Source organism: Lontra canadensis, unplaced genomic scaffold (genome assembly GCF_010015895.1).
Source record: "Lontra canadensis isolate GAN:19392208 unplaced genomic scaffold, GSC_riverotter_1.0 scaffold71, whole genome shotgun sequence".
NCBI lineage: Eukaryota > Metazoa > Chordata > Mammalia > Carnivora > Mustelidae > Lontra > Lontra canadensis.
In genome coordinates, this window is record NW_022631065.1 from 2,380,615 (window position 1) to 2,400,708 (window position 20,094).

General features: G+C 38.8%; 1 protein-coding gene across 2 annotated transcripts in view; it reads right to left on the reverse strand.

The window, feature by feature from the left end:
* Positions 1-20,094, reverse strand: part of DNAH6 (dynein axonemal heavy chain 6) — a 231,596-nt gene that overhangs the window by 126,144 nt on the left and 85,358 nt on the right. For both annotated transcript variants that reach the window (XM_032880677.1, XM_032880676.1), the window contains exons 30-38: positions 18,146-18,283; positions 15,405-15,572; positions 14,378-14,526; positions 12,592-12,699; positions 9,215-9,770; positions 8,276-8,398; positions 4,542-4,724; positions 3,858-4,001; positions 4-225 (exon numbers count right to left, since the gene is read on the reverse strand). In XM_032880677.1, the coding sequence (XP_032736568.1) occupies positions 4-225; positions 3,858-4,001; positions 4,542-4,724; positions 8,276-8,398; positions 9,215-9,770; positions 12,592-12,699; positions 14,378-14,526; positions 15,405-15,572; positions 18,146-18,283 (1,791 nt within the window). The remainder of the gene's footprint in view (positions 1-3; positions 226-3,857; positions 4,002-4,541; positions 4,725-8,275; positions 8,399-9,214; positions 9,771-12,591; positions 12,700-14,377; positions 14,527-15,404; positions 15,573-18,145; positions 18,284-20,094) is intronic.

Here is a 20,094-nt window from a genome sequence, read left to right on the forward strand (position 1 = left end):
TACCTTGCCAACTCCAGTTATTCCCGTAAACAGCACCGAATGCCTGACTGCCAGCAGTTTTTCCATTAGATACCCAAAGCGCACTGTGTCAGTTGTGGGGACGAGCATTTCAAAAAAAGGAACATCTCGGCTGTACTTGAAGGTGGGTATGATTCGTTCCCAGGGATCTAGCCGTTTGGTCTCAAAGTCCAAGTGAATGCTCCACAGATCACCAGAACTGGGAAGCTGAAGTATAAAATCAAATACCACTTTCATTGGATTGCCACGCAGCAATAGGGAAATTCACACATAAACAAAGGCAGTCGTAGAATATGAACGTATTTGGGTTTCTTTTTTCTTTTTCTTTTTTCTTTGTTTCTTACTTTTCTTAGGTATCAGAGTCTAATACTTTAAACATAACCATGCAATACAATGCACAAAACCCCTGATATATTATCTTAAAACCTTATATTAGGAGGCACCTGTTTGACTCAGTCAGCTAAGTGTCTGACTTCGGCTCATGTCCTGAACTCGGGGTCCTGGGACTGATCCCAGCACTGGGCTCCTCGCTCAGCAGGGAGTCTACCTGTCCCGCTGCACCTCCCGCCCCCGGCTTGTACTCTCTCTCTCTCTTTCTCAAATAAATAAAATCTTTGAAGAAAAAAAAAGACACGTTAGATTAGAATTGTAAAGCATTTTCAATTCAAGTCAACATTCAGGGGCTTACTCCTTGCCAGCTACTGTGCTTGGTGGTAGATGCAAATGCTGAATTCGAGACCCAGTCTCTGCCTTCAGTGACCTTGAAATTCATGGGGAAACAGAAGCATATCAGTTAATATTACAGAGAATTAAGATTCCAGTGGAGTTAGTACATTTACAAAGGCAGGATGACTCCTTTCTACTTGCCAGAGAGTTTTATGGTGATGGCTGGAGATTCAGGAAAGCTTCCAAAGGGTGGTGACACTACAGTTCAGACTTAAAGGACAAGCAGGAATGCTATGGGCAATGAAGAAATGGGATGGGGAAGGAGGGTGAAAAGAAGGCTGAAGACATGGGAAGTGCCAAGCATACTGGAAATACAGGAGCAGTATGGACAGTGAGAGATGAATCTGGGAGCACAGGGGCCAGGTTATGAAAAGCTTCACTTTTTCTTTTCTTTTTAAAACATTTTTTAAAAAAGATTTTATTTATTTATTTGACAGACAGAGATCACAAGTAGGCAGAGAGGCAGGCAGAGAGGGGGTGGGGAAGCAAGCCCCCTGCTGAGCAGAGAGCCCGATATGAGACTTGATCCCAAGACTCTGGGATCATGACCTGAGCTGAAGGCAGAGGCTTTAACCCACTGAGCCACCCAGGTGCCCCTAAAAAAATTTTTTTTTAAATTTTATTTACTTATTTGACAGAGAAAGAGAGAGAAACCACAAGTGGGGGCAGGGGTGGCAGGCAGAGGGAAAGGGAAAAGCAGGCTCCCCAAGAGGGATCTGTCTGTCTCAAATTCCCAACTGTCCTTAAAACAGCCCATCCTGTCCAATTATGATACCATCATCTTGGGGATTCAGAAAGGTCTCATATCTACTAGAAGGTCCTAATCCACAGAGCTCAGATTCTTAGGGAATTTTTTTCTTCTTTTGGTAACTTTTTACTTTTATATAGTTTAAAACTTAAAAGAACAGTACAAAGAACTCCATATATTCTTTACCTAGATTGATTGTTTACATTTTGCCCCCTTTGCTTTATTATTGCTCTTCCTACTCTATCAGAGTTAATTGTATACACTATTCCACCTTACTCTAAATAACTGTGTATTTCCTAAGGAACAGGATATTTTCTTATATAGTCACATTAAAGTGATCAAAATCAGAAAGTTGAATGGTGATATGTTATTACCTAATTTACATTCCAAATCCAAATATTGTCACTGTTTTTAATAACGCCACTTACAGCTATATTTTCCCCAGTCTTGGATCCAACACAGGATAGTCCATTGTATTCAGTTATACCTCTTAAGCGTCTTCATTTGGAAAAGTTCCTCAGCTTTCTCTGTCTCCCATGACAGACATTTTGGAGAATATAGGCCAGCTTATTTTATAGAATGCTCCTCAACTTGGGTATTCCAGGGATATTCCCATAATTAAATTCAGGGCATGTATGTTTGAAAGGAATACTTCACAAGTGAGGTTGTGTCCTTCTCAGCACTCTGTATCAGGAGGCACAGGTTAGGCACTCCTAATGCTGATGATGTTAAATTGATTTCTTAAAGTAGTGTCTGCAAGGTTTCTTTACTCTAACAATACTATTTTTCTCTCTGCAATTAATCAATAATTTGTAGGAGATACTTTGAAACTATGTAAATATTGTCTGTCATCTAGCCTTCACCCACAATTTTTAGCATCCATTGATAATTCTTGCCTAAATCAATTATTACTATGATGGCTGCAAAGTAATGACTTTCTAACTCCATCATTTCTTCTATGTAGATTAAATGGTATTCTTCTGTGAGACAAACCACAAGAGACTCTTAATCTCAGGAAACAAACTGGGGGTTGCTGGGGGGTGGGGAGGGAGGGATAGGGTGGCTGGGTGATGGACACTGGGGAGGGTATGTGCTATGATGAGTGCTGTGAATTGTGTAAAACTGATGAATCACAGACCTGTACCCCTGAAACAAATAATACATTATATATTACTATAAATAAATATATCTATAAGTATATAAATAATATTAAAAAGAAGAGAAAGAGCTCTTCCTTTTCCCCCATTTATTTATTTATTCAGGTATATTTTTGTTCTGAATATCAACTCATGGATTTTTATTTCATGCAAAGGCTTGTAATTCCATACTATTATTATTTATTTTGATGCTCAAATCTGTCTAGATTTGGTCAATAGGAGTCCCTCAAACTGGCTCCTGTGTTCCTTTGAGATGTGTGATCATTCTTGGAGCACTTCTTTGCTACCTGCCATAAGAAGATGTTCTAGGCTCATTTTGTACTTTCCCCTGTCTTACTCCAGCTATGTCATTACAGAGCTTTGGTTCCCTTTCATGGAGAACAGTATTTAGAAATGAGCATACTAGGTATGTTCATTGCTCCTGAGTTGTCTTCTTCTAGTTCCTATCAGCACACAGAACTAGGAAATTAACATATGTATGAATATATGTATTAATTTCCATATATGTATATATATTTTTTGCTCTATGAGAACCAAGACTTCCAATTCCAATGAAAGAACACAGGTGCCTTCTAATATCTCCCCTTCCACATTTGTAAATCCTTTTTCTAACAGTGAGAAACCTGGTTGACATTATCCTCAACATATTTATTCATTTGCTCAATCTTAGAATGTATAGAAAGTAAATTCTGAATTGTCAAACCATAACACTGTGAAAAAGAAATGTACTAACTAGAATTCAATATTTGTTTATGGTAGGAAGGTTTTTGTTAAATTTTTTATTTATTTGACAGAGAGAAAGAGATCACAAGTAGGCAGAGAGGCAGGCAGATACATGGGGAAGCAGGCTCCCTGCTGAGCAGAGTGCCCAATGTGGGGCTGGATGCAGGGCTCGATCCCAGGACCCTGGGATCATGACCTGAGCTGAAGGCAGAAGCTTAACGTACTGAGCCACCCAGGTGTCCCTACGGTAGGGAGTTTTAATATTCTTTTATACCTTACTTTCTTCGTATGGCTGGGGGAGGATTATGAAAAATTTTAATACAATAAGTGCTCTCTGTGGTTTTAAAAAGTGAATAATTTAATAAATTCTTTTAGTGAAGGATTTTTATTTGTTGTAGAACTAAGTCTTTCAAAATTTTAGTCTTGAAATTTAATTTTAATGATTCAGAGCTATTATGTTAAAATGAAATTTATTTGGTTCTTACCCTGGCATCAGGATTATCATCGAATTGTGTTCTAATAAATGTATCGAAAGAATCCCAGTAGTTTTCAGTTAGATTACCACCCAAAGACCATAAATAACAGAATACAAAAGTCTGACATAGCATTGTATTCAGTTTTGTTTGTTCCTAAAAAAACAAAGAGAAAGAGTTTTAGTATTTTATTTGTTAATATAACAAGAATCCTTAAATTGCAAAGCCTGAAGATTGTTTTCTTTTGTTGAGACACATGCATTTTAAAAAGGGCATAGTATATGTTTCTTAGAGTTGACCCTGTAGTCCACAGAGCAATGTTTTATACAAGTACAAGATAATGAATGGCAAGGGATATGTAGAAAAAAGCTCAAGGCTGTCTTTCAGTGGACTATTATCACTTTGTTTACACCTGCATGAAGGTATATTTAAGCAGCTGCTAGACAGAAACATACTGGGAATGTGTTGCAGACTATAGGGAATTTAAACATTGAGTACAAGAGTAAACTATAGGTTCTCTGACATTCCTTCCAATTTTGAGATTCTATGAATCTATTTACAATCATTACTCCTTTAAAAAAATTAACTTAAAAATCAAATGATCATTTTATAGGAAATTCAGTTATCTATTTGCAAAGCATCTATACAACAATCTCATTTTCCTAGTTTTATAGCAGGGAGAAAAACCTTTCATACCATTGTCAAATTAACTCCATCCTTCCCAAGTATCAAAGACTCTAATAAGCAGCAGAGTGTAGTAACTTTGCTGATGTCCACTTGTGGGATTGCTTGGCCACATTTTTTATTGATAAAATGTAAACCATCATCAACATAACGTTGGAAAAGATTCAGTATATACTCTTGGGTGTCCTCATTCAGCTGAAAATCATATAAACAAATAATATTTCAGTAAGACCAGATGAAATATGCAATTAAATTTAGAAATGAATTAGTTTAAATCTGTGTATTACAATATATTCTGTGACTTTTAGATTAAAGGGTAAAAACATCACAAGATATGAAACAAATTGAAATTTTTAAAAATCTGTGATTTGGAAGAGACATATGAGGAGATTCTGGGTAGTGGTAGCAGACAATGTCCTATATTGTGAAAATGCCAAAGACTTGACCTGGATCTAATAAGCACTTACAGCAATGTTACAGGATGCAAGATCAAGATACAGAAGTCAATTCCTATATACTTGCAATGAATAATTGGAATTTGATATGGAAAATATAACACCATTTATATTAGCACAAAAAATTAAATACTTAGGTGTAAATCCAACAAAATACGTACAAGGGCAAAGTAAGGAAAACTACAAGACTCTGATGAAAGAAGATAGAGATGACCGAAGTAAACAGAAAGATATTCAATGTGTATGGATGGGGAGATCCAATATTGTTAAGATGTCAACACTTCCTAACTTGATCTATAGATTCACTGTAGTCTAAATCACAACAAGCAGGTTATTTGGTGTATATCAGCAAACCAATTATAAAGTTTATATGGATAGTTGAGATACCCAAAATAGCACATTTTTGAAGAACAAAGTTGGAAGACTGATGATATCTGACTTTAAGAATTACTAAAAAGCTACAGTAATCAAGACAGTGTGATAATGGCAAAAGAACAGACACACAGATAAATGGAACAGAATAGAGAACCCAGAGATAGACCCATACAAATGTAGTCAACCATCTATCACACAGGAACAAAGGGAATCCACTGAAGGAGGGATGATGTTTCCTTCCTTCTTTCCTTCCTTTTTAAATACTTTTATTTATTTATTTGATGAAGAGATAGAGAGGCAGAGTGGCAGGCAGAGGGAGAGAGAGAAGCAGGCTCTCTGCTGAGCAGGGAGTCCCACATGGGGCCGGATCCCAGGACCCTGGGATCATGACCTGAGCTGAAGGCAGATGCTTAACCAACTGAGTCACATGGCATGCCGGGATGGTGTTTTCAGTAAATGGTGTTGGAACAACTGGATATCCATATATAAAAAAACATGAATGTAGACACTGATATTACACCTTTCACAAAAGTTAACTCAAAGTGGATCACAGACATAAATGTGAAAAGCAAAACTATAAAACTTCTAGAAGATAACAGATAAAAATCTAGATGACCATAAGTTTGGAAATGGGTTTCAGATATAATGCCAAAAGCTCAATCCATGAAAGAAAATCTGGTAAGTTGGACTTTGTTAAAATTAGAAACTTGTGTTCGGTGAAAGACTGTTAAGAGAATGAAAAGCCGGGCTGGGAGAAAATTTTTACCTGACAAAGAACTTGTATCCAAAAAATTGCAAAGAACTTGTAAAGCTCAAAAAGAGTAAACAGCCCAATAAAAAAGGAGCAAGATTGAGCAGGCACCTCACCAAAGGAGATAAACAGATGACAAATAAGCATATGAAAAGACACTCATGATCACACATTAGAGAAATGCACATTAAAACAACGAGACATACCTATTTGAATGGCGAAAAGCTAAAACACCAACATCACCAAATGCTGGTGAGGATGTGCAGCAAGATTTCTCATTCATCGCTGGTGGGAGTGCAGAATGGTACAGCACTTTGGAAGACAAACAGGCAGTTTCTTAGAAAGCTAAATAAAATTTTACCATATGGAGACAGCTGGGTGGCTCAGTCGGTTAAGTGTCTGCCTTAAGTTCAGGGCATGATCCCAGGGTTGTGGGATTGAGTCCGGCAACAGGGCTCTGTGCTCAGTGGGGAGACTGCTTCTCGCTCTGCCTCTGCAGCTTCCCCTGTTCCTCTCCCTGCTTGTGCACATGCTCTCTCTCACTCTGTCACTCTCTCTGACAAATAAAGTCTTAAAAAATTTTTTTTTTTACCATATGATCCAGCAATCACACTCCTAGATATTTTGCCTAAATGAACGGAAAACTTAAGTCTACACAAAAACCTGCTCACAGATGTTTATAGGAGCTTTCTTCGTAATTGCCAAAACCTGGAAGCAATCAAGATAGCCTTCAGCGGGTGAATGGATAAACTCGGTAAATCCATACAATGGAATATTATTCAGAACCAGAAAGAAATGAGCTATCAAGCCACAGAAAGACATGAAGGAAACTTAAAAACATATTATTAAGTGAAAGAAGCCAATTTGAAAAAGCTACATACTGTATGATTCCGATTACTTGACATTTGGAAAAGACAAAACTATAGAGACAGTAAAAAGATCAGCGGTTGTCAAGGGTTGGGAGGAGGTATGGATGGATGAGTAGCACAGATTTTAAGTCAATGAAACGATTATGTATCATACTATAAGGGTGGACACATGACATTACACATTTGTCATAACTCACAGAATCATGTAACACAGAGTGAACCCTAACGTAAACTATGCTCTTCAGTTAATAGTAATGTGTCAATAATGTTTCGTCAATTTCAACAAATCACTTTTAACAAATATACCATAAATGGGGGATGTTAGTAGGAAAAACTATGTTTGGAGGGGAAGGAGTGTATGATAATGCTCTGTATTTCCCATTAAGATTTTCTATAAACCTAAAAGTGCCGTAAGTAATATAGCCTTTTGATTTAAAAGAAAAGTAAATTTGCGAAGGTTTAAAATCTTATAGTCATGATGAGTTCTCGATTCTGAGGCTTATTTTCTTTTATAATGTGCTCTGAACCTAGAACATATTATTGTTCCAATGCTGATGCCTAAGAATGAAAAAAACAATTGTTTTCTGTTTCATCTTTGCAGGGGGAGAGGCAGAAAGAAGATGGCTCTCTGGAATGGGGGCTGGGATGGGGGCACAACACTTCAAAAGATCCCTTGTTAAGCTAAGGCAAAGAGGACTCCTATTTTAGAATGGAGAGGGTACAGAAGGTGATATAGACCTGAGTAGTTCCATGTAATAATTTAGAATGTCTCCTCTGAGATTAGAAGACATCTTGGGTCAGAAACCTAAGATTGGGTGGGAGGGAAACTCATTTTCTTTTCTCTCAGAGATGTTAGTGGCTCTTACAATCTAAAAACAATGACAGTGCCTGGATTAAAATGTTCTTTTCTTCATTGTGATTCCTTCTCATTATCCCAAGCCATCTGCAAAGTCTTTTTTAATGGCCCAGCCTGTTCTAGCTGTGTTTGGGGGACTTCAGGAAGTGTTTGTGCTTGCAGGCAGAGGAACCAATCTGGGGAGAAGCCAGGCAGAGTGGGCAGGAATCAGAGCGGCGAGGCAGCGGGGCAGGCTGAGGTAACAGATAATGAGGACGGATCTGGGGAGGATATAAACATTTCTGGAGGTTCTCAAGAATTCTTAGGGACAGGCAGTAGGTTCAGTATTGGAATTTCCCTCCATTAAGCACAATGAGGTCTCTTAACTTACTGCAGTTTGGGCAGGCAAGGGCCTCCATCCTGACAGATGGATATGTTATGGTATATCTGGTTGTACTTACTTTTTTAGAAATACTCTTCATCCATGTTTTAACATAAGGCATCCATTTCAGTTCTTCAGGATCCACAAACACCATTCCACATCGACTGACTGTTGCAGGAGAGGCAACCCTTAGATCTTGCACCTGCAATTGAAGGAAGTTGAACAAAAAATAGCTAATACTACTTCCTAATTCTTCACCTTCAATGCTAATGGATCACATGTTTAAACTTAACACTGAAAGGCTTTGTAGGAAAGGGAGACAGACAGCTTTAAGTAATCAAAAATGGAGGAAGAAAGGTAAGTGAGGCATACGGTGAAAAAAAAACCCTAAAGAGGATAATGCCAAATCCTTCCCATAAGGATTTGGCATTATCCTCTTCACTTTTGTTTTCTTCACTTTTTCATTCTTATATCTGATACCAAGCTGAATGCCTAGCACACGGTAGGCATTCAATCCATGTTTGATGAATGGGTACAGCAGGGGTGGTATCTTCCAGAATACCACACAATTAGGTCCACAATCCTTTTCCAATCCCTTCACCAAATATTCATACCACAGAGAGATAATTTATTCATAGTAAATATAATGTTTTTTAATAAAAAAAATTTTTTTAAATAGAATTTTTTTTAAACTTGGAAAGCATTTCAAATCATGTAACATCATCAATATATTTATTAACTATCTCCAAAAGAAAGGAAACAAGTGCTGAGGAAGATAGAATTTATTGTATTTCCTGTTTATAGAGAGACAGGAATATTTGAGAGTCTTTGGTTCTCAGGATGCACACTCTACTATGAAAGGACAATTTGATAAGGATGTAAACAATTTAGTATGTAAACAAAACACCATGGTAGGCCTTACAGATAGTAAATGATTTATCAGCAAGAAAAAAAAAATTGATGATAGCATGCCAATCTAATGAATGATTTCACACCACAGTAAGACATATATATTTACCTCAAAAAGCATGTGGATTTGAGGTGTAAGTTTGATCCTCTCACTGTTAGCCAGACAAAGCATCTTGTTATCATCCAACACTGTATTCATATTTTCAATCCAAAGAGCATCCACGGGCCCATCACTGATGATCCATTTATGGTCTTCTGAAGTGTCATTCACAGCTGCTCGGACACTCAGTGCCATCAGACCATCTTTCCACTCCAAGGTTACGTTATTAACTTCGCCGTATAATTCACCCATTGTAATTGATTTAGGATTAAGAACATAAGTTTTAACTGGTTGGTAAAAGGGATTGTCTATACCAAGTTTTCGCAAATTCCCTAAAGTTTCTGCTAGTATTTTGTAAACTGTGGTCTTGCCACCTCCTGTTGGCCCAACTAACATCACACCATGTCTTACCAGCATAGTTTCATAGAACTGTATCACTTTTTTAACCATACATGCCTCAGGCTGAAGATTCTGTCTATTCATGACATCTATAATTGTTGACTGCAATATACCATAATCATGTTCTGGAATTTGGACTCCAGGAAAAAGATCAGATATGATTCCACTGAAAAAACAAAAATAAAATCATTGATCATTGATATTTCTCAATATTTATTATGATCATTGATTACAATGAGTCTTACTTTTCCCCTTAATCTTTTCTTCTGAACATGCACAGTACTAGTCTGTCTTGTGTGTTATACCAGAATCTAATATTTCTCTGAATTGTGTATGATTTTTTTTGTTTCTTGTATAGTAGACAAATGGTCTTAAGTATATTGGGAAGTTTTTGAGGTAAGGAATATCTCTTATGTTGTTTGTATTGTCCACAGTACATGGCATAGTATCAAATATATAGAAAGTGATTAATTTATCAGTTTATTTTAAAAATTATATTTATATCCCATTTTTTTCCAAAAGCATTTATGCATGCTTATTACTGTAAGGATATTCAGAAAAATAAGATAGAAATAGAAATAGGAACTAATAGTAGGTTTAAAAAAAAGGAATAAATGAAAAATTAACTGTTTCTGTGAGAAGCAGACAATATGGGATGTTTCTATGGGTAAAAAAAGAAGCTAAATCCCTACCTCAGACTATATACACAAATACATTTGAGATATAATAAAGACTTCCGTATAAATGACAAAAATACTAGAAGAAAATATAACATATATTTTGCAACACTGTGGTTAAGAAGGTCTCTATTTTTATTTTATTTATTAAAAAAAAATTTTAGATTTAAATTTTAGCTAATTAGGAGTGTCTGGGTGACTCAGCTGGTTAAGTGTCTGCGTTCAGCTCAGGTTATGATCCCAGGGTCCTGGGATTGAGCCCCAAATCAGGTCTCCCTGCTCAGTGGGGAGTCTGCTTCTCCCTCTGCCCCTCCCCATGCTCATGTTTTCTCTCTATATAAAATAAATAAACAAAAATCTTCTGAAAATAAATTTTAGTTAGTTAACATACAGTGCAATATGGGTTTCTGGAGTAGAATTCAGTGATTCATCACTTACATACAACACCAGTACTCATCAAAACAACTGCCTTTTTTAATACTTATCACCCATCTAGCCCATCCAAGAAGCTCTTTCTAATGAAGACAAGAAATCTACAACTGTTATTTAAAAAGTTGATAAAGTGAAAAAATAAAAACAAACAAGCAAAAAACCACAAACATGTGTGAGATAAAAGGCTTTAGAAAAGTATTTCCAATTTTTATACCAGATAAAGTTTATGATTTCCTACAAATCAATAAGAAAAAGAGCACAATAGAAATATGCCCTAAAAATAATAAATATAAATGACTAATGAACCCAAGAAATAATGCTTGATGGCACTAATAATTAAGGAAATGCATATTAAAATAGTGTATGACTTCTGGTCACTCTCTAAAACATTCAAAAGGAAGTAGGTATTATCATAAAATCATTTATATAAATGTAAATATCTACATTTGTCCAATATCTACATTGGACAATATCCTAATAGAATCTATCTAAATTAAAAATATCCATACTCTATAAAACCTAGGAAATTTACTAGAATCTCATTATAGAGGTATCACAGGTGTGTAAAGATAAATGTATAGAAATTTTCATCATTGTGCTCTGCCAAAAGGGAGTAGACATGTGTCTACTCAGAGGATCTGACAGGGGACAAAAGCAAATCAGAACATCTGACAGAGGATAAGAGCAAAGGGAACTCCAGCATAGTCATAAATGGACATCCCAGGATGAAAAATGTACAGCAGGGTAATGGGCAAGCAGTGCAGATTAGAGCAGGAGGACAAATTTGGTAGAATGTTTTATATAATTGAAGGTCTTTTTTTTTTTTTAAGGAGATTTACACATACCCTGAGAGAATTTGGAAATAAATTACTGATAAATTTGTAGGAAAGTAGGTACAGAATTAAAAAACAAAAACTAAGAAAATTAACAGATGTAGGGAAAGGATAATAAAAACAAGGGAAACATAGCTCAGCTGTGGATACTATTTATATAGCTGTAATAAATTATGGGAACCCTGAACATTTAGCTCCAGTTAGATGGCAATGTAACTGTAGGGGGAGGTGAGAGGTCCACATGCATACCCTCATCTCCCGTTTACTCTATAGAGCATGTCTAAAACTGAAAAGTCAAGAAATAGCATAAATACAGTACTTAAAACTATGGAGGGAAATAACAAAACAAACAAATAAAAGAATTGAAAAATGATTGCCTTTAGGAAGTGGGAGTTGGTAAAGGGTATGGAGCTACTGTTTCTCATGAGACTAATTTATTATACTTTTTACAACTATATATGACTTGGATAAACATAAAACTTAATAGTAAAAGTAGAAATAGATAAAAGCCCTCACATTTATATTAAGCCCCAAACCTGGTTTTTTGGGGTCAGGAATTTCTCTTAGATCAGGAACATGTAACCAAATGCTAATTCGTATAACACACAGCCTAATGACCAATACTATGAAAAAAAGAAATGATTGATACTTAAGCTTTAGGATCTTTATTTTAAACTAGTATTTTTTTTTCTGTTTTAGGTAATTATACTGTTGGTAGTGGTGGTATTTTAAATTATTTTTATTAATATATAATGTATTATTTCCCCCAGGGATACAGGTCTGTGAATCGTCAGGCTTAAACATTTCACAGCACTCATCATTGCACATACCCTCCCCAATGTCCATTACCCAGCCACCCTCTCCCTATTCCCCAACCCCCAGCAACCCTCAGTTTGTTAAACTAGTATTTTTAAAACTATAATAAGTATCTCCAGAAAAGATGAGGATGTTATTATCTTGTTAAAGACAGACATAACTGAAGAGAAGACTATCCTTTACTTCTACCCAGCAGCTATGCCTTATTCTGTAACATCTAGAAACTTACCTGAACAGAACAGCATCATCTGTTAGGAATTTTGGCAAGTTGGAGTCTCGTAAAGCTCTTATCAATACCACGTCTTCATTTAGGTCTGGATTCTCCCTTTTTAAAGACCTAAATTTAAAGGGATGATTCAGATGATGTTGCAAGAACCCAGTACTTCTGAGCATGATTTTCCAAACCTGTAGGTTAGGCAGTCTACTTGTAAAAAGCTGTGGAAGGCACCCCCTGTGGATTCCTGCTAAAGGAAAGAATCATTTTTCTTTACATGCCCACTGTCCATCTCCATCAGATCACAGGACAGATCAGGCACTGGCTACAGGCTTTGAGAATTACAAAGGTATTTTTTCAACCTTCCTGCATCAATCCAGACTTTATTCAACCTGAATTTACAGCTTCCCAAATAAACCATAATGATTCACATCGCTGTGACTTTCTTTTCTCTCAGCCCAGAAAGTCCGGCTTTGCTCTTTTGACACCTCTTACTTCTCCTTCAAAACCCAGCCCAGTTACTCTCTCCTCCAGAAAGCTCCTCTCTGGCCCTCATCAGCAAACCCTGGGCATGATCCTGTTATGGCTGTCTCCATGCACTGTGTCCTAGATGACTGCTCCTGTGTCTGTCCTGCCCACTGGCCTGTGGTTGTGTTTCTGAAGTGCAAGTATATCTGAACCCCTCAGTGTCCCTGGTCTTTACATGGCAATCCTATAAAAGGGAAAAATGCTGTATCTGGGAGGTTGAAAGAAAGAACAGAGTAGGGCAGGGAGATTTGTGTGGAGTCCAGGGATACAGATGCCAGGAGAAGGGGCCCTGGATGTGTGGGGCCCAAGCCAGTAAGTTATGGCCTAAAAGGAAGAACTAGAGAGAAGGTAGATTCCCTCAGAGACTCTAGATAAAGAACCCCTCAGAGGTAGAGGTTTCAAGAGGTTATAAAGGGAGAAGTTGGGGCTTAAAAAGAAGAAAACTAGAACGCTGGTTTACTAGAAACTACAATGCAGCTAGGGCTGGACCAAACTGGAAAGGCAGAGGTGGAGCCTAGGACAGAAGCCTGGACTGAGGGCACAACGAGGAAACTGAAGTTTCTGTCAAGGTTTCAGGCTTTCTCAGGAGACAGTATGACTTAACTTACTGTATGTGCATAGCAAACGGTGCCTTTTAAGTCTAGTCATCCTATTTCACGGTGGTAAAGGCTTTTGTAGCTAAAACTCAAGTGAAATAAGTCAAGCAGAGAAAGTCAATTATCATATGGTTTCACTTACCTGTGGAGCATAAGGAATAACATGGAGGACATTAGGAGAAGGAAAGGAAAAGTGAATTGGGGGAAATTGGAGGGGGAGACAAACCATGAAAGACTGTGGACTCTGAGAGACAAACTGAGAGTTTTAGAGGGGAGGGGGTGAGGGAATGGGTGAGCCTGGTGGTGGGTATTAAGGAGGGCTCTATTGCATGGAGCAATGGGTGTGGTGCATACACAATGAATCTTGGAACACTGAAAAAATAAAATTAAAAACAAAAAACAAAAACAACCCTCAACATATGCAGTGAGCTCAGGGGAAATGAAAGCTAGCTAAAGCCTGGTTGAGAAACTCCGGTTCAGTATAGGGCCAACTGGGACTACCCATGAGGAGAGTGGCCCCATTTGGCTGTGGCCTGGGAGTGTCAAGGTAAAATGATGGCAGTGGCAGCTCACATTTTCAAGTCACCTTCTATCTTGCTTCAAGAGCTGTGGTGAATTAGCCATTTGCTTTACTTAGATGGCTTAGAATTTCACTCTTGACCCCTTTGGCTTCTTACCCGGCCATGACCAGTACAGACTTCACCGCTCTCATGCCAAAGTCATAGTGATCCTGCTGAGAGAGCTGTTCACTGCAAAGCTTATACATCTGTGTCATTTTTCTTGCTAGTATTTTACTGGATTCAAATCCTTCTGAATATAGAATTACCTGGAAGGGGAAAGTACAATGCAATGCTTCTTATATTGTATTGACAGTGATATATAAGCATAATACCAATGTATGCAAAATCTATGTTAGGCATTATACCTCTCCGAGTTGTTATATCATTTACCAAAGAAATATGAAGATTGAAAGGAAAGGGGTTTTCTGTATTACAACAAGGTGAAAGGTGGGATATTACACAGGGATGCTTGAGCAGTGATTCTGTTTCCTTTCTATAGATGAAGATGTGGCCTTAGTGACATTGGGTTCAAGAACAGTAGAGCCCCCTGTTTGAAAATGTTCATATCACGGAGGCTGGATGGTGTTGTAAGGCCTTGCACAAAGGCAAGACTAGAGTTTCTCCGATCAGACACGAACACCACCTTGTGGACAGAATCAGTGATAGCTGGGTGCTCCCTTTAGGCCTCCTGAGTATCAAGGGAAGCTACACAGATTTGCAGCCTTCCTCTGCCCTAGGAGGCTACTTGGCTTCTGATAAATTTCTGCATTCTTGGTTAAATAAATTGGATGATGACCTTGGAGGTGAGTGTGGAACCTTTCTTCAATCCACTACCTACTCAAATCACTGCAGCTGGCCTCAGAATCAGGATATGAAATGATGTAGACAATTAAATTCATTGATTTATTTCAGATTTAGGGGCCTACTATATTCCAGATACCATTCTGGGCACTGGGGATGTAGCAGTTACACACACACACGCAAAACACCAAAGCATTCTGTGTGATAACAGTCACATCCACGCTGAAGAGTAATGTGTAACTTTTGCCAGGGTGCAGTCATAAAGGAAACTTCCTACTTCAATAGAATCAAATAGTAAGTAAAACATGCTTAAATTTTTTCTGCTTTATAATGTGAAGCTCACCTCTGCAATCAAAGCATAATTTGGAACCATCATTGCAAAGGGTCTAAACAGGGCTTTCAAATTATCTGGCAATTCAGTTCTGCCTGCATATCCAGGATTCATTGTGATAAAGGCTGCACAAGTCATGACCAACTTGATTTCCCGCCCTTCAAACATGAATCTAGACAGCTGTTTGAAAGAAAGAGAAAATACAAGTTAACACTTCTCTAGATATTTGGAAATTCTTTCACATAAGCACAGCTTGTGTATAAAACGTGTATATGGAACATTCAAGCAAAGACTACCAGCCCAGTGAATCCTGCTATTGGACAACCCAGAACGTTTCTCTCCTGATTCCATACTACCCACCCCCAATCTCTGCTGGGCTCAGTAGTTCCTACTTTTTGCTTCTCTGCCCCTGCTTTGCCCAAATTGTCCCTTTTTGGCCCAGTCCTATAATATTTTAGGCCTCAACCTCTTTTGCTGAGACTCCTCAATTCAAGTTAGATGCAATGGCCCTGAAACCTTCTCCACCCCTAGTTTCTCCCCAGGAAATTCTAAGGGGATCGGAATCCTTGAGTGTGAGAGGCCCCACTGTTGGGGCGGGCACCCCTCCTCCACTCTCATTCAAGGGCAAACACCTGCCAAGCATCTGCTGCAGAGGAGGTACAGGGTTAGGTGTGGAGGTGGGGAGCTGAGGCAGACTCACATGGGGGCGGGGGGCGCCAAGAAGCTCCCAGGCCTACAGTGTGGCAGATACGGAACCTGGGGCTGAGCACTACAACAGATGCCCCACTGGAGGTGTGTGCAAAGCCCACAGGAGGAGCGGGGAATCGCCTCTCGCCCTTTTGGCTAAGATCAAGTGTAGGAGGAGCAGGAAAGGCGGCATGGCCTGAAGACTGAAGGGCATTTGATGTGGACAAGCAGGGGAGCCATCTGGTCAAAGGGAGCCACGCGTGTCCAGGAAACGACCAGATACTCACTTTACTAAAGGGTGAAGTTCCCAGAGGAAAGTGTAGCCAGGCTGAGGCCTGAGCATCAAGAAGAGTCTCACCCGCTGGGCTAAGGAATTTAGACTTTTGTCCTGTGGGTGGGGGGAAGCGGAGAACAATGCTGCGCAGAGTGATAGGATCAAAGGTAGCAGTGGGGAGGCTGGACAAACTATAGAGGGGGAACAAGTAAGGAATTATTATTGAACAAGTGATGAGATCCAGATTTATGGAGTTACCATCAGTGATGAGAGGCGTCCAGCAGATAAAATTAAATGGACTTGATGATGGCTTAGATTCTCGGGTTGATGGTAATGGGGGGGGATGGGAATCCAAGATGAATGCCGGGTTTCTAACTGGGCCATGGGAGGAAGGCATTATTAGCAAACACAAAGAATACAGGGAAGACTAGGAGATGTGTCGTAGCCAGGAGGAGAAAACGCTGGGCAGTACAATGGAGACCAGGCCTGCGGCCATTAAATAGCTGCTGTGCTATTCTTCATCTATTCCAGGGGATCGATTCCACTCCACCCATCTCAGATGTCTTCCTCCCTTCCTGTTATCTCACATTAGCGCCCTGCAGTTGGCAGTGCTTCTGTCCGGCCTCCATTCTTGTTGGTCCTTCTCTCTTACTCCCCATGCTCTGCTCTCAGCTAAATGCTCAGCAAGCTAATAGTAACTTATGAGTTATGTGCTATCTGGAGGTCCCTGCATTTAAAACAGGCCTCCTCTGAGGATGTGGGAGACAGGAGAGTGTGTAGTTGAAGGAGCTCAGACTTTAGGGTCACATAGATTTAGTTATCTTGGTTTGTGGTGTCCCCAGAAATATTTTTAATTTCTTTGAATCCCTTTCACCTATAATCTTGGGAAAATGCCTTCTACTTAATGTAGGTGTGGTGTGAAAATGAAATAAATGAAAAGTACAATGCCTTGTACAATTTAGTGACTCATTGAAGTCCAATTTCTGCTTTCTTTTTACTTGTTCTATAATTTGCTTTTTTGCAGAGGTGAAAATCAAAACATTTAGCAACTCTTTATCAGGGCACCTTCCAGTGAGAATGGTCTCCAACCCTAGAGCTACAGCTGGATCCAGAGCACCCCCCCTGCTACACCAGGATGAACCCTCATGGCTGGATCTAGCAAAGAACCGGTGCTCTTTAGGAAGGGGACAAGGTAGTGGTGAGGAACTTTCTAGGGACTCAGGGCAACAAGTATTTAAATACTAAACAACTGGCAAGCCTGTTGTGGTTTGTATAGGCTGAGAGCCTTGGATTATGCAGGGCTCCTCTTTTATTTTTCTGCCTGCATTAGGCTGAGCCTGGGGCCATGAGGAAGGCAGTGGAGTCCATAAGAGGTGCAGGGGAGAAACCTAACAGAGAAGTAAATGTCAAAGGCAAGAACAAGAAGGGTGAGGAGGAAAACTGGAGGTCGAGGGGACAGGGACAGGGTGTGAGCGGATGCGTGTGCACATGCATGCAGGGAGGTGTGTGTTGGAGGTGGGAAGAACAGAGTTCCTGAGGGGAGAGACTGAGTTTCACCATCTCTGTATCTCCAGGTCCCCACAAAGCATCTGACATATAGTTGTTTCTGTGTTACTTGGGTGAGGGATTAATTCAATCAGCTATGTCTTATTGCTGTAGTCCTCACCAATTACACTGGAAACATGGGTAGACATGTTAAAGTTAGCATTGTTCTTCCTAAAATGCAACATGCTGTCAGCTATTTACAGACCTAAGAAATGCTACTTCCATGGACAATTGCCTCATACCTTACCTTTGCAGCCTTGGCATTCCTAATGGTAATAAGTTGCTGTGCAATGACCGACAAAACTTCTATGTCAATTCGATTAAATTCATCAAAGCAGCACCAGGCCCCTGACTGTGCCAGACCACTGAAGAAGCGCCCCATCATCTGAAATCGAAATACTGCCGTTCAACTTTGTGTTTTATGTTTATGTTAGGTTTATGCTTAGTTTTATGTGAATGCTGGGCTATGTTAGAAGTTAGTGCCTTTTATAAGAGGTCCAGACTTTCTTCCTTTGTAGGTCTGCTGTGGGGCCTGATAATTTGCATTTCTCACAAGTTGCCATGTGATGATAATGCTGGTGGTCCAGAGTTAAGACTTTTGAGAAACACTGCTCTAGAATTTGGCTTTTCGAAGAGAACCGGTAAGAGCTGACATCACCCAGGGGATTTGAGAAATGCAAAATTTCAGGCCTTCCCTTAGACCTCCAGAATCAGAATGTGCACTATGAGATCTTCAGGTGATTCACAAGCACAGTAAAGCTGGAAAAACACTGCTTTAGAAGAAGAAAGCTGAAAAGAAATCAAAAAACAACCTGTTAATCCTAATGCTTGGAATGTGTTCCTTTTTTTTTTTTTTAAGTTGTCATTTAAATTCCAGTTAGTTAACAGACAGTGTAGTATTAGTGTCAGGTGTACAAGTTAGTGATTCAACAATCCCATCCATCACACTGTCCTCACCACAAGTGCCCTCTTTCATCCCCATCACCTATTTCACCCATCACCCTACCCATGTCCCCTCTGGTAACCATCAGTTGATTCTCTATAGTTAAGAGTCCGTTTCTTGGTTTGCCTCTCTTCCCCCCACCCTTTGCTCATTTGTTTTGTTTCTTAAATCCCACAGATGAGTGAAATTATACGGTATCTGTCTTGGAATGTGTTCCTGTGAATGGCAGTGCTCATGATGTATGCATTAATTCTTCTCTATGAGCTTGATTATTCCATTAAATTCCATTATGAATCATCCTTGATATTGTAAGTACTATATAATGGGTTTACATTTTTATATTCAACCTTCAGACAAAGCAAAGAAGGCATAATTATAGTTCTAGAATAGTGCAACTTCATAAACCTTGACATGGTAAGACAAAATTATATAAACTAATGAAAGAAAGTGAAGTTGGAACAAAAAGTTGGAAGGTTATATCTAATAAAATCGTGATTTCATAAGTTGGCAGATAATACAGATACTGTAATAGACACAAATTCTTATAGATAATAGCAGTCACTAGAAGTAAAAATGAACAAACAAATACAATCAGAAACCTGATCTCTGGAGAGTAGAACTGGGTGATGTGAATCTGTTATTTTTAACTTTGGATCTTTCTATACAGTTTGAATTTTTTCCACATGTAGATATTTCTTTAATTCAATTTAATTATTTTTTAAGATTGCATTTATTTATTTTAGAGAGAGAAAGCAGGAGGGAGAGAATCCCAAGCAGACTTCGGGCTAAGTGCAGGGCCTGTTATGGGGCTTAGTCTCACGACCCTGAGATCATGATCTGAGATCATGACCTGAGCTGAAAACATGAGTCCGACACCTAACAAACTATGTCACCCAGGCGCCCCAATATTTCTTTAATCTTAAAGGGCTAGTGTAATAGATCCTTATGAACAAGGTAGAGTATAAATAAGAATAAATATTTAAATTTCTTATCATTGAATATAATTGGTACTTTAGGGATCATCAAACTACAGACCTCAGCTATCTCTGGCCTGACACCTGTTGTGTGGATGAAATTTTAGTGGAACACAGCCATGTTCTTTCATGATATATTACATTTACATACAGTACGTGGCTGCTTTCATGCCACAACAGCAGAAAGAATGACAAGTTGCAAGCTTAAAATATTTACCACTTGGCCTTTTCTAGAAAGTTTGCTGACTCCTACTCTAGAGTCAAAGATAAATGAATCAT